General features: G+C 35.8%; 3 protein-coding genes across 3 annotated transcripts in view; 2 read left to right on the forward strand and 1 right to left on the reverse strand.

Annotated features, from left to right (window-relative positions):
* The first annotated feature begins 32 nt into the window (after positions 1-32).
* On the forward strand, positions 33-10,377 carry LOC106130885 (synaptic vesicle glycoprotein 2C). Its single transcript, XM_013329823.2, has 10 exons — positions 33-270; positions 1,426-1,587; positions 4,720-4,882; positions 5,475-5,596; positions 5,874-6,112; positions 7,239-7,387; positions 8,319-8,424; positions 8,879-9,174; positions 9,689-9,816; positions 10,070-10,377. Exons 1-10 carry the CDS (start codon positions 180-182, stop codon positions 10,147-10,149), a joined length of 1,536 nt encoding a protein of 511 aa, XP_013185277.2. The 5' UTR covers positions 33-179; the 3' UTR covers positions 10,150-10,377.
* Positions 10,378-10,435: 58 nt separating this feature from the next.
* On the reverse strand, positions 10,436-15,079 carry LOC106130886 (WW domain-containing oxidoreductase). The gene is made up of 7 exons (XM_013329824.2): positions 14,843-15,079; positions 14,184-14,421; positions 13,436-13,704; positions 12,528-12,707; positions 12,073-12,187; positions 11,567-11,707; positions 10,436-11,079 (listed from the first exon to the last, which is right to left on the reverse strand). The coding sequence occupies exons 1-7, from the start codon at positions 14,932-14,934 to the stop codon at positions 10,855-10,857; spliced, it is 1,260 nt and encodes a 419-aa protein (XP_013185278.2). The 5' UTR covers positions 14,935-15,079; the 3' UTR covers positions 10,436-10,854.
* A 317-nt stretch (positions 15,080-15,396) lies between these two features.
* LOC106130852 (uncharacterized) overlaps positions 15,397-20,952 on the forward strand; it is a 49,713-nt gene continuing 44,157 nt past the window's right edge. The window contains exon 1 of the mRNA XM_060947813.1: positions 15,397-15,811. Coding sequence (XP_060803796.1) covers positions 15,746-15,811 — 66 coding nt within the window. The 5' untranslated portion in view covers positions 15,397-15,745. The remainder of the gene's footprint in view (positions 15,812-20,952) is intronic.

Consider the following 20,952-nt stretch of genomic DNA (forward strand, 5'->3'; position numbering starts at 1 on the left):
ACATTTGTTAGCTTTGTTGCATTTTCATTTCATGGCTTTTACATCGGTCGTGATTCTCGAAACAAGCGGTCGTGCTCATGGTGACGCAAATTGACTAAAATACCATTTTCATGTTTCAAAAAATTTACAATGATCGTTTTAAAATTATAAAGTAAGATATTAGTGATTATTCAATTGAAATGGAGCAGAAAAATATAAATACTTTAAGTGAAAATATTGACAAAAGTGATGAAAATTCAGCTGATTTGGACCAAGCCCTCGCAGTTGTAGGTAAGTAGCTACTGAAATAAATTTATTTGTTAAGTAATATATACATTTTTATATACATTTTAATTCGGCTTATTAACACTAACATATCTGTTATTGACAAAAAATAAAACCAGGTCAATAAACTTTTGGGTTTACAACATACAATAAAAATTAAGATTCGTTTTATAAACTATTCTGAAAACTACTTACACTGAAAATCCTGATTATGTACGAGAGTTATGCGTGATGTGTACCTACTCATTGGTCGATAATTTCAAAGATTCAGTAACCGGCAATACTTATGAAGTCAATTAATTCGATGTAGTTGAATAATTAAATTTCGTAATTATTTTTAATGAAACAGCTTTATTTACAAACTAAAGCCGTTGAATTATAAAATGTATCGGTTTAGCCTAATAGAAGCCTAGCTAGAACAATAATACTGCTAGGTAGTGTTTGTAGCGCCTCCTATAAAATAAGGATTGAAGTAATCCCAAAAAACTCAATATAAAGTCTTTCACGTTTTTTTAGAACCAATAAGTTTCTCAGTCAATACTTTTGTCCGTAAATTTCAAACATATTCGATCCATATCAATCATCTCCATACCTAAATGTTAATAGATTAGTTGTCCCTTTTAATTTTTAATTACATTGAGCCATTCAACGATCAATACCCGACCCGGTCAGGTCATGACTATTATCTAAATTACAAGTCGTAATCCGACCCTGGCTTGAGAATGTTTATCAATTGCGTTTTGTTTTATAAAAACTGAATAAGTTGTCAAGGCGCCATCCGTTCATGGCGTAAGGCAATTTAGGGGGAGGGCGTCCTCCATGTCTATTTTTTCTTAAGGGTGGGTAAGGGTTGTTGTTGATAGTTTTAATGTAAAGTAAAAGGACAGGTATGGATTAACGATTTCCTTGACAACGGACTCGGACAGTCTTAAAAAAAATAGTAAAAAGGTTTTTCATCGCTACGAGACCAGCTTGAAAGCTATGTTGCACTAGATGAATTTGGATGTTTATCCTCTTGTTGGCCTTTTACGATAGAATTAGTTGAGTAAGTTGTTAAGTCAAAAAGGCGTCTTCTTTTGGCTGGTGAGACGTTTAGATTATAATAACAGGTATCTTCACATTTCAGCATCATCAGTATTAATACCTTTATCTTTCCGCCAGGCATGGGATGGTACAACATTAAATACTCGCTAGTACTCGCTTTGTTCCTGATAGCGTCGATTGTGGAACCTATGGGATACTCTTTCGTCCTGCCGGCAGCTAAATGTGACTTGGACATGACGGACGCTCAAAGGGGGATCATCTCTTCAGTGCCATACTTAGGTTGGTAACTCTTAAACTTTTTTACCATATACATACCAGGTCATTATTCTTTACGGGGTAGACATACAATTGATTGAACATGGAATTGATATGCAGAAACAGGATCAGGTCGGTAGCTCATCACCTTAAATAAGAAAGTCAGAACATCCTTGATGTATTTCACAAACAATGTTTTTTCTTCACTACCAACCAGAACAACATGGAACTTTCGTACCAACCGCCGAACTTACCTACTTAGTGATCATCAGTTACATGAAAAAAAATATATCCAAGTTATTGTTAAAATAATCTCGAAACTGGCATTTTGTTACCTACGCTGCGCACCGGTTAAGGTAGAAAAATGCAAGAACTTATCGTATATTCTGTATCGTATATTCGTTCCTGTATTATGTAACGGTTCTAATAATTTTGTTCGGGTTATGGGCGTACTTCTCTACATATCACAGCCAATATAATTGAAGGCAAAGCCAACGGGAACAGACCTACTATGAAACTATCTCTTGGAAACTATTAACCATATCGTGATAACACAACAATAGTCATTTAAACAATTTCTTTCGAAGAAAATTTAACATTCAAGGCAACAAAGGAATACCTGCCCTGCTTATAAACTGGCATTACCTAATTGGAATACTCTTTTAATTATAAAATACAACTGCTTTCCGTAAAACCGTCTCAATTATGAGATTTATTTGACAGCTCCTCAAATGCGCAGAAAGCCAGACACATTATGCCTTTAAATTCAAGTATAATACAGCATTTCTAGACCTATCTAGAAATGCTGTATTATACTTGAATTTAAATTCTTTTTCCATAGTCTGTCTCCGTCTCATATATTATTTTATTCTTATTGTTCTTTTATGTTCTTGAAACATGATTTTGAGGATGCACTATTGTCATTCTCCCATAGTTACTTAACGATTAAATAGAAGGGCGTTTAATTAATTTTCTCTGAAACAATTGTTGATATTAATAACACGCAATCGACTTCGTATATAATTACCTACTTTCAATGATCTTTTACATTATTCATCTAGTACCCAATGTTAGATTAAATTATCTATATTTATGTTATTTTTTTTTTCTTCTTTTATCTTAATTAATTTTTAAGAAGGGCGATTTATTGCAAAAAGTTAGAACCAGGATGGCAGCGTGCGTTAAAAATTTCTTAAAACATACATTATCTAAATAAAATTACGCGTCTTTGCCGGACGGTTAGGGAGATAGGTACTTTATCACTCCAGTTAAATATTAATCTATTTAGCGAAAAAATAATAATATTATTTTAGGTATATTAAATATGAAAAAACTGATGACAAAATATGGGATGCTCAAGCGGGATTTCGAAAGGGAATGGGATGTACTGATCAGGTCTTTTCCTTGCGGTGCATAGCCGAAAAGTTTTTGGCCAAGAGTCAAAAAGTCTATTGCACATTCGTAGATCTGGAAAAGGCCTATGACAGAGTTGAGAGGAATGAATTGTGGTCAGCACTTTCTATGCATGGGGTGAGCAGTCTCTTAATACGAGCACTGAAATCCTTATATGAGGATTCGAGTGCTTGTGTCAGGATAAACGGAGCGCACACTGAGTGGTTTAAGATTGAGAAAGGCGTTAGGCAAGGATGTGTTGCGTCACCGTGGCTGTTCAACCTATTTATGGATAGCTGTTTGACAGATTTGAAAGAGTCTAAAAGTGGATTAAGGATGAATGAGTTACTCGTCAAATGTCTGCTCTATGCCGACGATCAGGTTATACTGGCGTCATCAGCGGAGGAGTTACAGGAGATGGTAAACTGTATGCATGAAGCTTTAAAAGAGAAAGGAATGAAAGTGAACGTAAGTAAAACTAAAACACTGGTTTTTGAAATGGAGATAGAAATGACAGCATGTAATATTTTGATTGGAGGAGAAAAAGTGGAGCAAGTGAAAGAGTTTGTATATCTAGGATCAAAGTTTACATCAGATGGCAAGTATGATAGTGATATTGAAAGGAGAGTGAACGCGGGGAACATGGTGAATGGAGCTTTGCATGCCTTTATGAGCAGTCAGAAACTATCCAAAAAGGCTCGACTGGCTGTGCACAGGGGCGTGTTGGTCCCGACATTAATGTATGGGAGTGAAAGTTGGGTATGGCAAAAGAAGCATGAAAGCAGAATAAATGCAGTGGAAATGAGAGCGTTAAGGAGTATGATGGGTGTGAAATTGAGTGACAGGATAAGGAACAGCGTGATAAGGGAATGTTGTGATGTGAAAGAAGATGTAGTTACAGGAATAGAAAAGGGTATGTTAAGATGGTTCGGTCATGTGGAGAGGATGAATGAAAGCAGGTTGACTAAGCAGATATACAAGGAGAGTGTGGAGGGAAAGGTCGGAGTGGGAAGACCTAGACGAACGTATCTTGATCAAATTAAGGACGTCCTGGTAAAGGGTCAGGTCAAAAGTACCCGAAACCGCCGAGCTTGTATGAAGAGAGTTATGAATGTGGACGAAGCGAAAGAAGTATGCAGAGATCGTGGCAAGTGGAAAGAGGTAGTCTCTGCCTACCCCTCCGGGAAAGAGGCGTGATTTTATGTATGTATGTATGTATGTATATTAAATATATTCTCCTTAACGTAATCTGGGATAGGTTCCTCTGATAATAAAAAGTAACGGAAGTCGGAGGGCAATCGCTCCGTGTCATAATAATTTTCCATAGCCGTATCATAATCATAGGCGTATCCCGCGACAAATGCCGGGAAGTGATAATGCAAAGGCAAAATCACTCTTCTTCTTCCTGGCATTAGCCATCAGGTTACATTTTCACCTCTCTAGAAAGGAGCCTCGGGTCGCCTTTGACCATGATCATGGATTAGGTAAGTCAGGTTTTTACTTGAAGCGATTTCCGTCTTGACACATCGAATATCCTAAATGCTTTAAAACAAAAACACTAGCCAACTAGTTTGGTTTAACAACCAGTAGGCTAGAGAAATTTAAATACTAGCATACAATAAAAATATACCGATGGGTAAAAAAAATATATCCTTAATGAACAGGTTTCCCCACGATGTTGCGCCTCTACGTGCATCACCACGCAAAAAATATTAGGTTAAAATCAATCAATGAGACTCCTGTTATGTTATTTTCCAATTTCAGGGATCGTAGTGACGTCATTCCCGTGGGGCTACCTGGTTGATACGCGAGGCCGAAAAAGGATGATAATCTTCAGTTCCCTAGCGGCCGGCTTGTTCGGAGTAGTGTCGGCTTTCATGCCGGAACTCGTCAGTTTTACAATCTTCAAAACTATTACAGCCCTATGGTATCTTGTTACTTTCTTAAAATACTGCATAAATCAAATTCTTTGTTACGCCAGACATTTATTTTGAAAATTCGCTCCTCGCGCAACTTTGCTCGCACACATTGTTGTTTATCGCAAATCCTACAAGAACAGTTTTTTTTTTTCGGAATAAAATGTAATTTTTGTCCTTTTTTCAAGTATTTGTTAGGGCTCAAGGCGCGCTCAACTTCGTGCACACAATGGCCTATTTTCTTATTCCCGTGGGAATGTCGGGAAATCGTCGGAAATCGTCTCGAGTGCTCCCTATACTATCTAAAGAACATTATTGCCAAATTAACGATATTTATAGTTAAATAGATTTATCCCGCAGCGATAAACGACAGGTCATCAGGTCAAGTGTACCCGTAACCGATGATTTTACATGAAGAGAGTTATAAATGTGGATAAAGCGAAAGAACTATGCAGGTTTAGTGCCAAGTGGAAAAATGTAGTCTATGCCTTTTCTCTGGAAAAGAGTTATAATATTATATTCCGATTTCTGTGTGTATACGACGTTGTACGCGAACGTAGCCGTGGGCCAAAGCTAGTTGTGATTGAATAAATATGTTGCCAGCATAGCGTGTCCAGCAGCCGTTCCATACACGTTCATTGGGGAGATGCTGCCTCTACGTCACAGGGACATCACATTGTCAATCACCAACGCCATGCAGATATTTGGATCCACTCTTGTACCTGGTAAGTCATTATATGAAATATTTTTCTTAATAACTACTCTTTTCCCCGCGATACAGAGTCCATGAAATGCGTGATCATTGGCCATTCGGATTCACATTGATTATGATGTGGAAAGTCCACATTAATGGAAAAATTAAGTCTTACTTTTTACAATTGAATAAATTATGCCTATCCTGTAGCCAGTAATGTCGTTGCCCTTACGGATATCACATGCGTCCCGGTGACATTATCAAAGTTTTGTGTTGGTCATCTTTTTCTTCAATTCTATGATTTTCAGTGCTTGGTTTTGGCATACTGCCCCTTAACTTCAGATCGAACTTTGGAGCATATGATTTTAGACCGTGGCGTCTGCTTTGCATACTGTATTCCTGCACATTCTTCATCGCTGCATTCCTCATGAGTTTTGGACCGGAGAGCCCGAAGTATCTCTTATCGCAAGGCAAATATGATGAGGCATTAAAAGTATTGCAGAATATGTATGCGGGAAATAAAGGCAAATCACCAGAAGACTTTCCGGTAAGTACCTCCGACAATTTTAGCCATAGGTATAAAAATCATATTACGCGAAACTGTCGCATGTGGGCAATGATTCTTGGTAAATAAGAAACACAAATTAGTACACCAATATGCGTAATATACTAATTATCTTACACGTGAAAACACTAATAGATCTAAACAATCTGGTTAATATAAGAACATTATTCTTATTCGATGGTACCAGAAAGTAGGCAGTAAGTATAGATAAAGGGATATTTTTATTGTATTACTTGTTTTTGATGTTTATATTTTTTAATCAATGTTCGTCTAGAGGTACTATGTCCAGTCAATTCAAATATTGTGAGGTCTTTATTCCTTAAATATTGAAACACGTTTCCTGCTATTTTGTTAAAGCAATCTAATTAAGCAATATAATTTTTTTTAAGAAATTGAGAAAACATAAAACATGTAGGTATTGAATTAACTGTAAAAGTGCCTAAGCAGAAAAATAGACAGTTTAGAACTTTGAGTTACTTATACTCGTACCGAAATGATAAGGATGAGACAACATAATTCAGTTTATCGTTATGTCTTTGAAAAATCTTATCTAATTGAAAATAATGGAAGTTGATTGTTATCATCGGATATGTGCCTCCAAGCTGTAAATGTAGTAACTAGGCAAAGGTAATCGGCTCATAAAATCACTATATGATTTATTATACATACCTATTGAGTGCCAATTAAACAAATGGGAGACGACATGAGGCCATGCTGAAAGTCGATCACATTTTGTGGATACAAAGGCAAAGATAGGTATTGCACACTGAAGGATTTGTAAGATAAGACTATATTGTCGGTGACTCTCAGACGTACTGCACTTTAAGTAACAATCGCCGACTGGATCCTTGGTCGTTTTAGCCACGCAATAACTACCTAAGTATATTCCTATTTCTCAAATCCGACTATACAAGTAGGTAATATTAACACCACCGGATAGCTCAGTTCCACACTCCCTGATTACGGAATCCGCCTCTCGCTACAGTAATCAAAAGTGCAGTCATCCCTCTGTCTTGAAATATGAAGACCCATTGCCGACCCGTCGCATCTTTTGTCAACATCTTGACCATCTTTTAACTACAGTTTATAACACAAAAAATATTTTCAGATAAAAAAACTGAAAGTGCCGCCCGCTAGTACCGAAGAAAAACTTAGTTTCTTGCAATCACTAAAAATCCAATCGGTCCCGCTATTACGGCGTCCCTACTTGAAGTGGATGGCTTTAAACGGATTCCTTTTATTCGGCGTATTTAGTATGTGAGTGTATTTTTATTTGTATATTGTTAAATAACTATGATCTATGATCCTATCTCATAATCGAAGTAGACCGTACCTTCTGACACTTTCATGAAAAGAAAGAATGCCACTATCAGCTTCATCAGGCTTAATAGTGAAATTGATCTACAGATAGTGACTGAGTGAGGTTGCTTGCACAAGAATCCCAAGTTTAATAGCCTTTAGCCAAGGGTATACCTTGATTGACTTTTGCAAACTGCGCGGAAAGAGAAGGAGTTAGCACATATTGTGTCTTTTTCCGCTACCAGACCAGCCGGCTTTTATTTTAATCTTAGATTTAAATTATAATTAAAGATTTCACCATGTTGCACTGAATGTTTTTATAATCAAGTAAATAAGATAGTTATTTATTTATGGCTTACATTATTTATTACTTTTATCTTATATCTAATTTATTATTTAACACTTTCGTTACGATAATTACGACGATAATTCTTTTATCTTCATTACGTGCATTGTTCATTATTGTCCGCAACGATACCTGCTGCTGGCCTAATGATAATCCTTTAAGATAAACAAATATTTAGTACAATGAAACTATCTTTTCACGTTCAAGAAAAAATAACCAATTTCATGCGAAAGGACAGATTTCCGACTCAAGGCACCTATAATAAAGTCTTCCTTTGAACGTTATAATATGGTCAGCTGCAGATATCAGTTTTCAATTAGGTTTTAAGTCAATAGAATGGTTTATTTATTTTATTCTTCTATCACTAATTTCACCTAACATAGTCTTAATATCATTTACCGTGATCTTTCCTACTTCGAAACCATTTTGAACTTCCTATTTCATTTTAAGGCTCTTTAGGGTATGATTTTACTTTCTTTACATAGGTACCGTTTATTGTTACAAGGTACCTACATTTATATTTTATGTATTTAAATTTTTCAGATTAAATGGCCTATACATGTGGGTCCCTGACGTATTGAATCGAGTGCTGACTGGCGACAGCGAGGGATTGACTGCCTGCGGAGTCATAGCCCAAGGACTGAATCAGGTTAAACTGAAGTAAATTGCTATTTGTGAATTGCCAACATAGGTTATAGTGGTTTTGAAACTAGAATGTGCCACCCTGACATTCTTCCTTTGGTAAGGCTGTAAGACTGCCTGTCCATTGACGCGGAACGAGGCAGCGACGAAGCGAAGAAGCGACATGACACGACACAACAAGCGAGATACAATAGGTACGATTGCGGAGCGGAAATTTTATGCAATGTCATTGGTCAATATGTTATCGCATCTCTGCTCCGTATGACTATATTTAACGCTTTTTTGCAAAGACTGGTTAACTAACCGATACAACAATTTTGTGTTTGTCACATTTTTATAACAAAGTACCTATATAAAAACTTCGTCTGTTATATAGTTACTTAACTTACAAAGTCTTAAAATGTAATAACTGTTCTCCATTTAGATATTATACTCACTAATACTACTTCACTATCTTTCAGACAATTGAAGAAACAAAATGTGACGACAGCATAGACACAATGACTTTTGTCATCAACTCGATCGCTACAGTTAGCTGTGCCTTCATAGCCTTAGCCGTCAGTATAACGGTCAAATTCATCGGTAAAAAGGTTCTTCTAATCCTGGTCTTCTTGGTCATTGGCATTTTCTGTGTCCTCATCAACCACGTGACTCAAGACATGGTATTCGCTGTTCTGCTGTCATCGATTCCGTTAACCGCCTTGGCTATTGGGCCGGTCAACGCTTCGTCGGTGGGAATTTTCCCAACGCATCTTAGGTACGTAGATGGGTATACCTACTGTGAATGAGCGATGCTTAGACCGAGTCAGAGATTATAATACTAGTACAGATGAACAATCACGAAAGAATACGTTAACGCAAATATTTATTGGTACACAATTAAGCATCAGTTTTTACTGGAAAGTTTCCACCTCAGAATAATAACTAATTATGTACACATACATGCCAACAGATGGCGTCCCTTCATTGAAATATCGTCACCAAGCGTATATCGTTCCATCCTGATCAGGTAGCGAAGAAAAAACGTGCGCCAGCTCTTTTCCCGTGCAGGATGTAAAGGTCGATCAAGGAAATGACTAATTTACTTGGGATTCTCTTTAAAGGCAACGGGCGAGCAACCTGTACCATCTCTTAATCACAATAATCTATTCAGCTGAATGATGCCTAGGCCATTCAGCCTTCGAGACTGTTGACTCTGTCCACCCGAAAGGGACAGAGACAAACTTGTATGAATATTTGTTTGTATTTATATACCCTTTTTTTTATAACAGAGGCATGGCTGTCAGTCTGACGATGATGGTGGGTCGATGTGGTTCCATCGTGGGCACTAATGTGGCAGGAGTCATGATAAATGCTGCGTGTGAAGCCACCTTCTATATGTTTGGTGGATTACTGTTGGGTAAATATTTTTAACGACAGCGAAATATTTGTAGTCATATTTTTTCGTAGCGTTCTTAAAGTTGTTTATAGACTTTGTAAATGTGGTGTACCTAAGTATATAGATCGGCGGCTGGCCGCTATTAACGGACGTTGACATTACATAATTTTTACTTCATTCTTATCGAAACAAAGTGGGGGATTTATGATTAGGCTTATCAAATTTCGTGTTCTTTTTACGTATGTTTGTTTAGACAAATTTATCTTGTTTTCAGTATGCAGCGTCGCATCACTTCTTGTACCGAAAGCAAAAACAGAACCACCCACTATAAACGAGAAAGTTACAAGATTATAAAAAAAAAAAGATTGTATAAAATAAGTCAAAAAGTTGTAAAAGTTTCGAACAAGTAGAGATAGTTATTTTTTTATGTTGAAAATATTGTTACCTGAATGTACAATTAAGTCTGTGATTTTTAGTTAATTCAAAATATTTTATGTCTACTATATTAGTATTAAAAGGAAAAATTCTGCTTTCAAAACTCATTTAATTATTTGTAAGTCTTAATAAAATGGTAAAACCAAATCATATTTTAATATACCTATATAAAATAATGTTTACATAAAAACAAAATACAGTTATTTGGATTTTCATAAAATAATACTTTTAACACTGGAATGATTAGAAAACAAACTTGGTAAAACGGAAGGTAGTTCCAATTTATTATTTACATTTTTGCTGACGACCGTAATTGATATCTTGTCTATTCTGATATATAAAAGATAATATTAGTTATAGTTAAAACATGAATTGAAACAAATTATCAAATTAAAATATATGAGACAATTATTTATTCCTTCCATACCTTTGTCTCCGATTTTCTTGCACATACTGTTTAAACACAATATATTTTGAATATATAGCAAATTTTGCATGTCTTCTTATACCTATGCTATATATAAAATATTTTTTTAATTTAAAAAAATGCTGTGAAACCGCTCCACTCAAATATCATTTTACCCAAATTCTTTGGTGAACTATCGGCAATACATCGTTGTTTCGTCATGACTCTTTCTTTGAATATTTCTCAAAATACTTCTCAATGCCTTCTGGGCCCATTCTCTCCTTGATCAGCTTGAGTGACATGGAGAAAACTTCGTTGGCTATGTCCTGGTCTTTGGCCAAGGCAGATTCTTCGCAGTAGAAACAGTTGTTGAAATATAACCCGGTGACGCCGTCTAAGTCGTCACAAGTCGCTACGTAAACAGTAGTCGCGGCCGCTTGTTGCTGAAAATAATAAAACAATATAAATAACATAGATAGACATAAAATCACGCCTCTTTCCCGAAGAATTAGGCAAGGAATACATCTTTCCAGTGGCCATAATGCCCGCATAATTATTTCGTTTCATCCATAGGCAACACTTTGTTCAAGCATAGTCGTCGTCATATTTAGGATATTTTATACGTTTCGCCAATACCTGCCTGATTTGATCAATGTTGGTTCGCACCTTCCCCTTGTAATATTTAATGGCGTTTGTTCAACATTGTATATATCCTGGACACGTCGGCTTACATAGTTGTTGCTGCGCTAGGTAATATTGCTTTCATTTATTATATAAAATATATAATATACATATAAGTATTTATTATAAAATATAGTATTGTTGAGTTAGTATCTCGAAACACAAGTCTCGAACTTACGTCGAGGCCAACTCAATCTGTGTGATCTGTCCCGTATATTTTTTTTATTATTTATTAATTACGACACTTACCAAAGATTTAGTGAAAGGCCTGACAAAATACGACAGAAGTCTGATGAGGAACCACGATTTGCATAGGTTTGTGTGCACCAGGTTGCCAGGGTGGAGGGAGTTCACACATATACCCTTGTTTCTCCATTCTTCGCTTAGTACCTGAAAGTTAAATGTTGGCTGTTGTACATGTACTCTTATCAGTAGAAATTTTGATATAGCGAGCATACTCGCTGTAATTGGCTGATTGCATCGCATCTTCGTTGTGATTGGTTGATGGCATGTGACGTTTGGAGATGACGCCACAACTAAGCAATTCATTATCTAAGATGTGAAAATTTTTGGGGGAAGGTCTTATGAGGACATGACTTTCCCCCAAACATTTTCACTCTGCTTGACTGGAAGCATTTGCATCAAGGGTTTTCCTGCTATGTTTATCTAACCCCTTATAAGATGGTTTTTTTGCATGTATGAAATCTGTGGGTCTATTTATAAATGTTGGAAAGAGACAAGTGCTGTAACATTACCTTGGCTGTTGTTACATTGAATAGCTTAGAGTTGTTGTATGCCATCATCGCACCATACTGATCCTTGCTCATGCTAATGCTTTGCTGATTGAACATATTTTTCAAACTTGCAAACCTGTAAAATAGAACATAACATATTCAATTACATTTATTTACTTAAATAAGGTGCTATAGGACTAGATTCTCAAAGAAAAAAAGCCAATGAATCATAAGCTAATCCTCAAATTAAAAATTTACAAGCAATATTTTTTTATACGCTTTAGCGATAGGTGATACTTGATCTTTGACGATAAAGTATCAATAAAGTATAGGAATTTCACAGTATTCTCTCTTAGCGTACAATACGTGCGTTTCAAGGTACAGACTGCTGTGAAACGACGTACAATCGCGCGTTTCATTGCAATTACAGGCGCACGCTTCACGAACGTGCTGGACGGCGCGTCAATAATGCTCACCTATGTGATTCTGACGACACAAACACGACTCTGCTTCCTTTCCTCAATAAGGGCTCCAACAACAAGGCCAGATACATATGCCCCAGATGGTTCACTTGAAATAACATCTCTAAGCCATCTTCTGTCTCAGTATACGGCAATCCAAACACTCCCGCGTTTAAAATTAGCATGTCCAGATGACTGTGAATAAAATATTACCAGATATGAGTTTGAGCTCAAAAATACATTTATGTCTCGGAGTGTAGATAGACAGACTCTTTATTGCACCATAAGAAATAGAAAAACAGAAAAAAAACACAGGTAATTCTGAGATAATAATGACGTACAAAGGCGGACTTATCATTTAAGCAATCTCTTCCAGTCATGTAGAGTGTAGACCATGCCAACAGTCTAAAAAAGACTTACTTAATCACATAAGCTAGATGGCTTTAGTGGAATTGATATTTGGATAGTGACAGGTCACCCATCACCTAAAATAATGCCAAATTAATAACCCTTTCCCTTAATTGACAACACAGATAACAGTTAAAACTTCTTTTGGTGTAATTGCTTGACTAACTCCAGGATTATAAGCGATGGTGGACCTAACTTTTCTGCAGGGATGATGCAAACAGGAAAAACCCCAGGTAGGTATGTCAATCGAAATGTAATGGGAGTCCACAGGTGGCAGATAGAAGAACTGCCATTCGATTAGCTGCGAATATACAAATAAACAGACCAATCAGCAGCGCAGCTAACATAACATGCTAGAAGTCTGGTAGGGTGGACAAACCTAAAAAAATTGCCACAAATGTTCAAAGACAACTTCGTGTCATGGCAAATGAATACCATCAGTAAATAAGCATTCCTTTGTCACCAGCCAGCAATGGTGACAGTATTGACAGAAACAAAAATAGAAATTGCCTTACTCAGAAAATACAGTTTTAACTTGAAGAGCACAACGTTTTACACTCTGCAGTGATGCAAGATCTAAATGTATAGCCTTCAAGTTGTCTTCAGAGGCTTTTGTTTCCTTGACAATATCTTCTATCGCCTTCTGAGTAGCCTCCATGTTCCTGTTAGCAAATAACACATTGCAACCATGCCTTGCAAGAGACTTTGCAGTCTCATACCCAATGCCTTGGTTGGAACCAGTCACAAGTGCATATTTTCCAGATAAATCCACTCCATGGAGGATCTGTGAAGACGAGTCTTGCATTAAACCTAATAGCAAAATGCTCTTAGAAAACTTACAAAAATAACCTACAATTTATTTTTTGGTTTCAAAATCAGATATAAATAATTTTTTTTTAAGGTTTCATCTATGGATAGCAGTAATTATTTATGGTGAAGAAATCATGGAAGCACTATTTTTGACTAGCCTTTTCCAGCAACATCTCATTATCAAAATACTTTTTTTTTCTGGAGGAAGATCATAATATCTCCTATCAGAGCTTCCATTCACTTGTTACAGAATATAACCAAAATTCAGCTTTCTATACCCAGTTATTTCAGCTGTGCATCAATTGTCACCCATTCAAGATGATTTATTGTATGGTTTTTGAGAAATAGTTAATAAGCATTATCCCTTTGGGTTGTATTCTTTTGCATAGACTAAAATAAAAAAACAAGTTAGTACACTTCATGTAAATAAAGAGCTTGATTTTATATATTTACCTGAAACGCTGTTGAAGAAGCATCATACTTCTGGCGAAAATCATGAACATGTTTCTTCTCTTCCTTAGAGAAGGCTAGTCTAGGATCAATAAAAGTCTTATCTCCTGTTTCTTTCTGAACAAATATTGTTTTTCCCTCCTCATCAATCATTTTTGTCCATCCAAATGGTAAATCTTTGGGGATTATCTTCTTGTGGCCTGTTCTTGGATGAGTCCACTGAATCTTACTGGTACATGTACTGAAAATTAATTCAGATATCTAAAACTACACACCCATGACATGCATTAATACATGTTTATGTCATCATCATTTAAACAAATAAAATCATGAATAAGGGGTAATGTTACTTGCATCACTAGTACAATATAAAGTTTCTCTCTGCCATCTGTTTCTAAGCTCTTCTCTTTTAAATGTAAATTACACTCTCAGGTATTTAGCAAATATATTGCATATTAGTGACATGTGACATAATAGTGATGAATTTTATTTTAACTAGGTACCAAGACTACAACTAAACTCGACTGCTTGATGACGGTCAGATGGCCAAATAACCATGAATCATATATCGATTTAGAAGTAGTTCAATAAGGTGCACCCCGGGCTCTAGTGGAGAGGGAATAATCCTGAACTAACGCCAGAATGAAGAAATAAGAACATACTTAACAAAATAGACATTTCCGTCTTCGGTGGACTTTTCTTCCCATCCTGGAGGAAGTTCATCTTCACTATCTGAATCTATAATATTATGCATTTGAGGTATAGAAGTAAAAAGTGCAGAATATATCTTTGTACATTAACTTAGCACTTTTTTTGATTAATTCTTCTTATAAATCTTGTTTATTTCTGAAAATTTCATAAATTGATAAACAATTAATAGCATGTAGTGACACTGACTGTCATTGACAGACATCTGACAGTGACAGTTGCCCCGCCACTGACGTAAAGTCCTAAAGTAGTAGTGTGCAGAGGTAAGTTGAAAGTAATCCGTGCCTACTTCGCCGGGAAATATGATTTAATTTATGTTTATTTATTTAAGAAAGCACTGTTATCACGTCAAGCACAGATAAAAAAATTTTGTCTGTGCGTCAACGACTCTTTAGATTTTCGAGTCTTAACTTTGATTCACTGGCCACAAAGCTATAAAAGTCTATTCCAAATAGACTATGTAAAAATATATAAAAATGTCTATGTGTCCAACCAATATGGCGAACGACTTTGACTTTTGTTTATAAATGTGTCAAGGTAATATTGTCAACTTGATCATAAGTTTGTCTAAATTAAAATGTTTCGTGGTGTATTTCGGGTATTTTTTTAACTTTACGCTTAAATATTTAATAGGTAAAATATGTTTTAGTTTAAAATCAATTAGTAAACATTAAAACTGTGAAAAACGTTAAATTATAGTCTCGAAATAATGCTGGTTAGGACGCTCCCAAAAACCGCTTTTATTTTTAATTTAGTGCATAAAACAATGAAAATCATAGTTTAAAACATGTCTTTGAGCCTAATCGTAACTGGGTGTGTAATAAAAACGTTCAATAGTTAGTGTTAGTTAATTAACAATGGGAGACAAGATAAATGGAGAGTACTTTGGCTCAGGAGCTGCAACCTTCAATTTTAATAATGTGGTAAGTACAATTTCTGTTCCTTGTTTATTTTGAGCGTTTATTTTTAAAATTGGCCATATGATTATAATTAACCCTATTTCACTAAAAATGAAATATCCTTGTAAGTAATTAAGAATTTCTATTGCATTCATAATTACCTACTTTCTGTTTCATAGCTTAACTGCAAATATTTAAACGATTGAAATCAATACTTTTCAAAATAGTTTGTGTTGGCTCTGTTTTTGGATGACTGTTGGCTCTGCCTACCCTGCAAGGGTACCCTTGCGGGGTAGGTAGAGCCATCCATGCGGAACAGTCATCAAAAAACTGAAATGCGATGCTCAGCCGCCTTAACTTAATGATAGAATTGAAATTTAAATAGTGACAGGTTGCTAGCCCACCGCCTAAAAGAGGAATACCAAGTATATAAGCCTATCCCTTAGTCGCTTTTTACAGCATGTAAAAAAGAAGAGATGAGATGTAGTGGTCCTATTCTTTTTTCTATTTGTGCTGGAAACCACAGGTCACATTTGTGTCCTACATTTATGACAACTTATAGACCAAGCTGGTTTACCAGCTTTTAGCAGATCCTTTCAGAACTTGAAACTGAACAGAACTCTGAAAACATTCAAACAGAAAAGAATAAAACCCATTGTTGATTTGTGGTCAACGGTCAACAGATGGAGATTCAGATGTTAGTAATATTCAAAACAATGTTTACTAACGAAACTATTCTAGGAAAAAGTATGTATCTATATTAATATTATAAAGCTGAAGAGTTTGTTTGTTTGTTTAAAAATGCTAATCTCAGGAACTACTGGTTTGAATTGAAAAATTATTTTTGTGTTATATAGACCATTTATCGAGGAAGGCTTAAGGCTATATAACATTACGCTGCATCTATTAGGGACGAAGAAATAATGGAAAATGTGAACAAACGGGGAATATTGTTCATCCTTGTGGGCTTTAATGATGCCCTAAATGAGTATTCCACGCGGACTAAGTCGCGCGCACAGCTAGTTTAAAATATAAATGATTCTTCTTAATCAATCCTAGTTACATACATACTCACATCTCTGGATAAGAGCCCTGGGTGTGCTATTGAACCATGGTCCTTGAGGGGATAAGGTTTAAATATAAATTATTATGCAGTATGAAACTGCCATGATTCCTGAACCAAAGTGGTATACCTCTGTCTTATGGCATTAGTCCCAGTAACATCCTTACCTTTTGGGAGAGAGCCCTTGCAACTTAGAAAAAGAGTTCTTAATGATACATGGACAGGACAAGCCTAGATGCAGAACCCATTGCTACTTATGTATGCTCATGATGTCGCGCTGACGGTTTCGGATAGGGAGAATCTAGTGCGACATGCGAAAACACGGAAGGAGTCACTTGAGAATGGTGGTCTGAAGCTAAATGTGGCAAAGACTAGATGACTCACAATGAAAATTTCCGCTCATAGGTGATAATGTGGTCTAAAGCACAGACCATTTAAATACTTGGTATCTGTACTTCATGCGTCCAGAGACATTAATTGCAACTGCAAAGCCCGCATAACAGCAACTTGGTCAAAATGGCGTGAGTTGACGTGTGTTGACTATAATAATAGGTCATTGATTACGAATCAGCCTTCTAGCGAACTAACTACTTATAACTATCTATCTACTGTAACTATCATTTATTCTTTTAAGTGGATGTTAGGCCCAAACCCGACTGTTGAGTTCCGCGGCTGAGCTTGGGAATTTGATAAATAATAACATTCCATTGTTCGGTATTTTCTATTTTACCAACTTACTGATGAACAATAATAGTCTTTATCCCACGATAGACAATACGATGTGGGGCAAGCATCTGACACAATTTAATTTGCACTAAGCAGCTTTATCACACAGTCGCTGTTTAATTAACTCTCACGCTTCCACCTGCACTAAAGCAATGCAGAAATTGTATTTTGCAGTAGGTGTTTTACGTCTTTATTGTAACCATGTAAAATGTTAGAAACTAAATCTAAAAGCGTAGATTACAGACTAGTAGTTGCCCGTAACTTGTCCGCCGTAAAACTAAATCACTGACATTCTAAAAACAGACAACCTGTATTGCCCCCTTAAAGAGGTGGAGATGTAATTTTTGTATGTTACCAGTTTAAAATGGGATTAAGCCAAGACAGAAATTCTAAAAATCACATTTATTTGCTTCTGTTGGTTTTATTAGACGCCCAAATCAATTTTCGGTTCGGTTACATTTTTTATTATATTTTATGTTTCGATCATAACTTTTGACTTTATAGCACCATGATCATTAAAGACAAGCATATAAATGTGGTCCGTGTTCGTAATCTTGCTTTGCGGCGATAGGACGATTGACGTAGTCAAGTGAAGAACGCGTAGGCAGGTCCGTGAACTTTGATAATGGAAAGTAGTTCAAGCTAGACACTGATAGCTCTAAGTGCCTATCAATAATTTAAATACCTACTACTCACTCACTTTGAAAGTGCAGAATATATTTTGTAGTGATCGGATAACTTTGGTAGACGGTGCAATAGGTAAGTATACTGTAACATGTGTTAACTTTGAAGAAGAAGGTAATTAAGTAAGGTTAACCATTGGTGTTTAAAAAATATATTGAAGAGGCAAGAGTGTTATTTCTTTATTCACATTAAGTAAGACAGACAACCCACAACAGAAAATAGCGAGGTCATATTAAGCTGAAATATGGCATGCAGATTTCTTAGAGAGAAACCACGAAGAGTAGATTTCCCGAAACATAGAGAAACGGGAAAAAGGAGTTTACGTGGGCTCACTTTGCAGCATTCGATAGTTAAATACATATATAAATGTAAATTTTTTATTGCTATAAGGTCGCATGTTTACTGCGCTGATGTTGGTGGTACCAGGGAATACCTGGCGCTCGCGTGAACCTTCCCCTCCTAGGGTCGAGGTACCAACTACTAAATGTACATTTAGTAGTTGGCTCGCAATCTTGTAACTAGCGAGAAAAATATTCCATAGTACTTTGTAGATGAGACAGTCCTTTCCTCTTTCAAAATCAACTAATTAAGAGAGCTGTTAAGCTTGGTGTTAGTTAATATTATTTAATTACTATGACATCGATAACATTTCATTTACAATGATACCTTCCCTGAAAGGCTGACTAACAAGGTGTGGAGAAAAGGAGAATACATTAGTTTTGATAGAATAACTACATAAATATTTTACCTCGGATGCATATGAAAACAGATAAATAGTCTTCAATATTGTATGTAAAGATAACTTGCCATCTCTGGCCTCCAATCATAAAGTTATATAAATTTTAGCAATCCATTAATATTGATGTAATGCTGCTCAGTTCCAGACACAGCATTAAAGCCCGCCGCTCCCGCTTCGTTGCTTTGTGATTCTTGACTAATAAAAATGCTTAAATTCAAAACCTCCCCTTCGAAAAAAGTTCATCTTAATATATTTATTCATTAGCGGCATAATAAGAGCTATCAATTTAAGAATTACACGCAAATTGCACTTTTAATCACATAATTTGATTTTAGCAGCGAGCAGGTTCGTGATACCTTGACTTAGCTCAATAGTTAGCCACCACTGCAAGTTATCGACGTATTAGTTTCGTGTACTCTCGATATAAAGCATAGGAACTGAGCGATCGCGTGCTTGCGGCAAAACCTATCTACCTAGTTGGCAATATTCAGAGTAAAATTTTGCCAGTTCAGTTTGGTCTTGCGAAACAATGTCTCGTGGCAAAGTGTTATGGTAGGTAGTTGATTTAATTAATTTACTGTGTCCAATTTGTGTGGAAACCGGCAGCATTCGCCAATGAATTGAAGCTATGAAAAAAGTTTCATTTTCTAAAAAGAAAGTGAGGAAGTCGGTGCGTTTTTGTATGTAATGTAAACATAGATAAATTGATTAGTGTTGCACAAAACAAACCGTTGCACGAAAAATATTAAAGATCAACAACAATAATAGGTATACATAACAATGCTAAAAATCGAATAGTTACATTTCGATTAAACCTCTTTATCACCCCAGTATCTTAAAAAATAGTGTCATTTATTTAGTTAGATGATCAAAACTCCAGCGCAACAAGGTGTAGTTTGTACACGTCGCGCACTTCATCCATATGGAAGAAGACTATGTTCGCATTTTGTGTTTTCTTCCATATCATTACAATGAAATAAAAAGAATATGGGGACCATACACCTGCCGTTACGCCAGCCACCGGCTTCGCGTCCACTTCACATCCCGCACTATGTGTTTTAACCCTTTAAATGTTCATTAAACATCTCTTATTCAAAGCGTAAAGTGAATCAATTAAATCGAAATATCTTCAGAATCGAAAGAGCTTTTTATAAAAACTCGTTTCGTTTAGCAGCTTTCGCTGTTAATAAAGAAAGTTATTTAAGCGAACCATCGAACAAGACACGGGATCCACGTAAACAATTAATAAAAAATATGAGCCAAAACCATTTAGAACATTATATAAATAGTTTTCCTGGTGAAAATTGACATTTTTCCTTTTTTTCCCCAATTTTTGACAACGAATGCCGGTACATCACAGTTGAGACTGTTGTTTGATCTCTTAAAGAAGTATTTTGTTGACTGCTTCAAGTGACATACCGTCATCCATTTGATTCGCTCCAGTCCATTCGCTTTTTGCTTTATTCTGATTGCATCAACTAATTTCGTGTTACATCGATACTGCTCATGAATCGACAGTATTCCATTTTATCTTAATGTACAGTTTACGCAATTCTGTATTTTAGTGTTTCGGATTCTTCATACTAAGATATATGATGTTTTGATATATTTGTGTGGAGAAATTTCATAACCTGGAATGAAGTAACTAATAAAATAAGCTGTATTTATTGAAGGTGTATTGGTTGTTTTCTTTTAAATTGTATGGCTTAGAATGCTCTTGGTTAAAATAATTAGCAATATGCAACCTCTCTTTTGTTTTGTTGTGTCAAAATGTGTCATAACTGGCCAGTAAAAAAAGAAAATTTTCAAGTGCTCATTGGTATCTTTTTGCAATGTTGTATCTAGTACATACAATAAGACTAAATTGTTTTATAATTATTTTATCAATAAGTTCAGTTGTTTATTACAGTGCATGTTTCAAGTTAAGCGAAAGTGCAGTTTTACTTCATCCCA

The sequence above is a fragment of the Amyelois transitella genome, chromosome 14 (assembly GCF_032362555.1).
Source record: "Amyelois transitella isolate CPQ chromosome 14, ilAmyTran1.1, whole genome shotgun sequence".
Lineage (NCBI taxonomy): Eukaryota > Metazoa > Arthropoda > Insecta > Lepidoptera > Pyralidae > Amyelois > Amyelois transitella.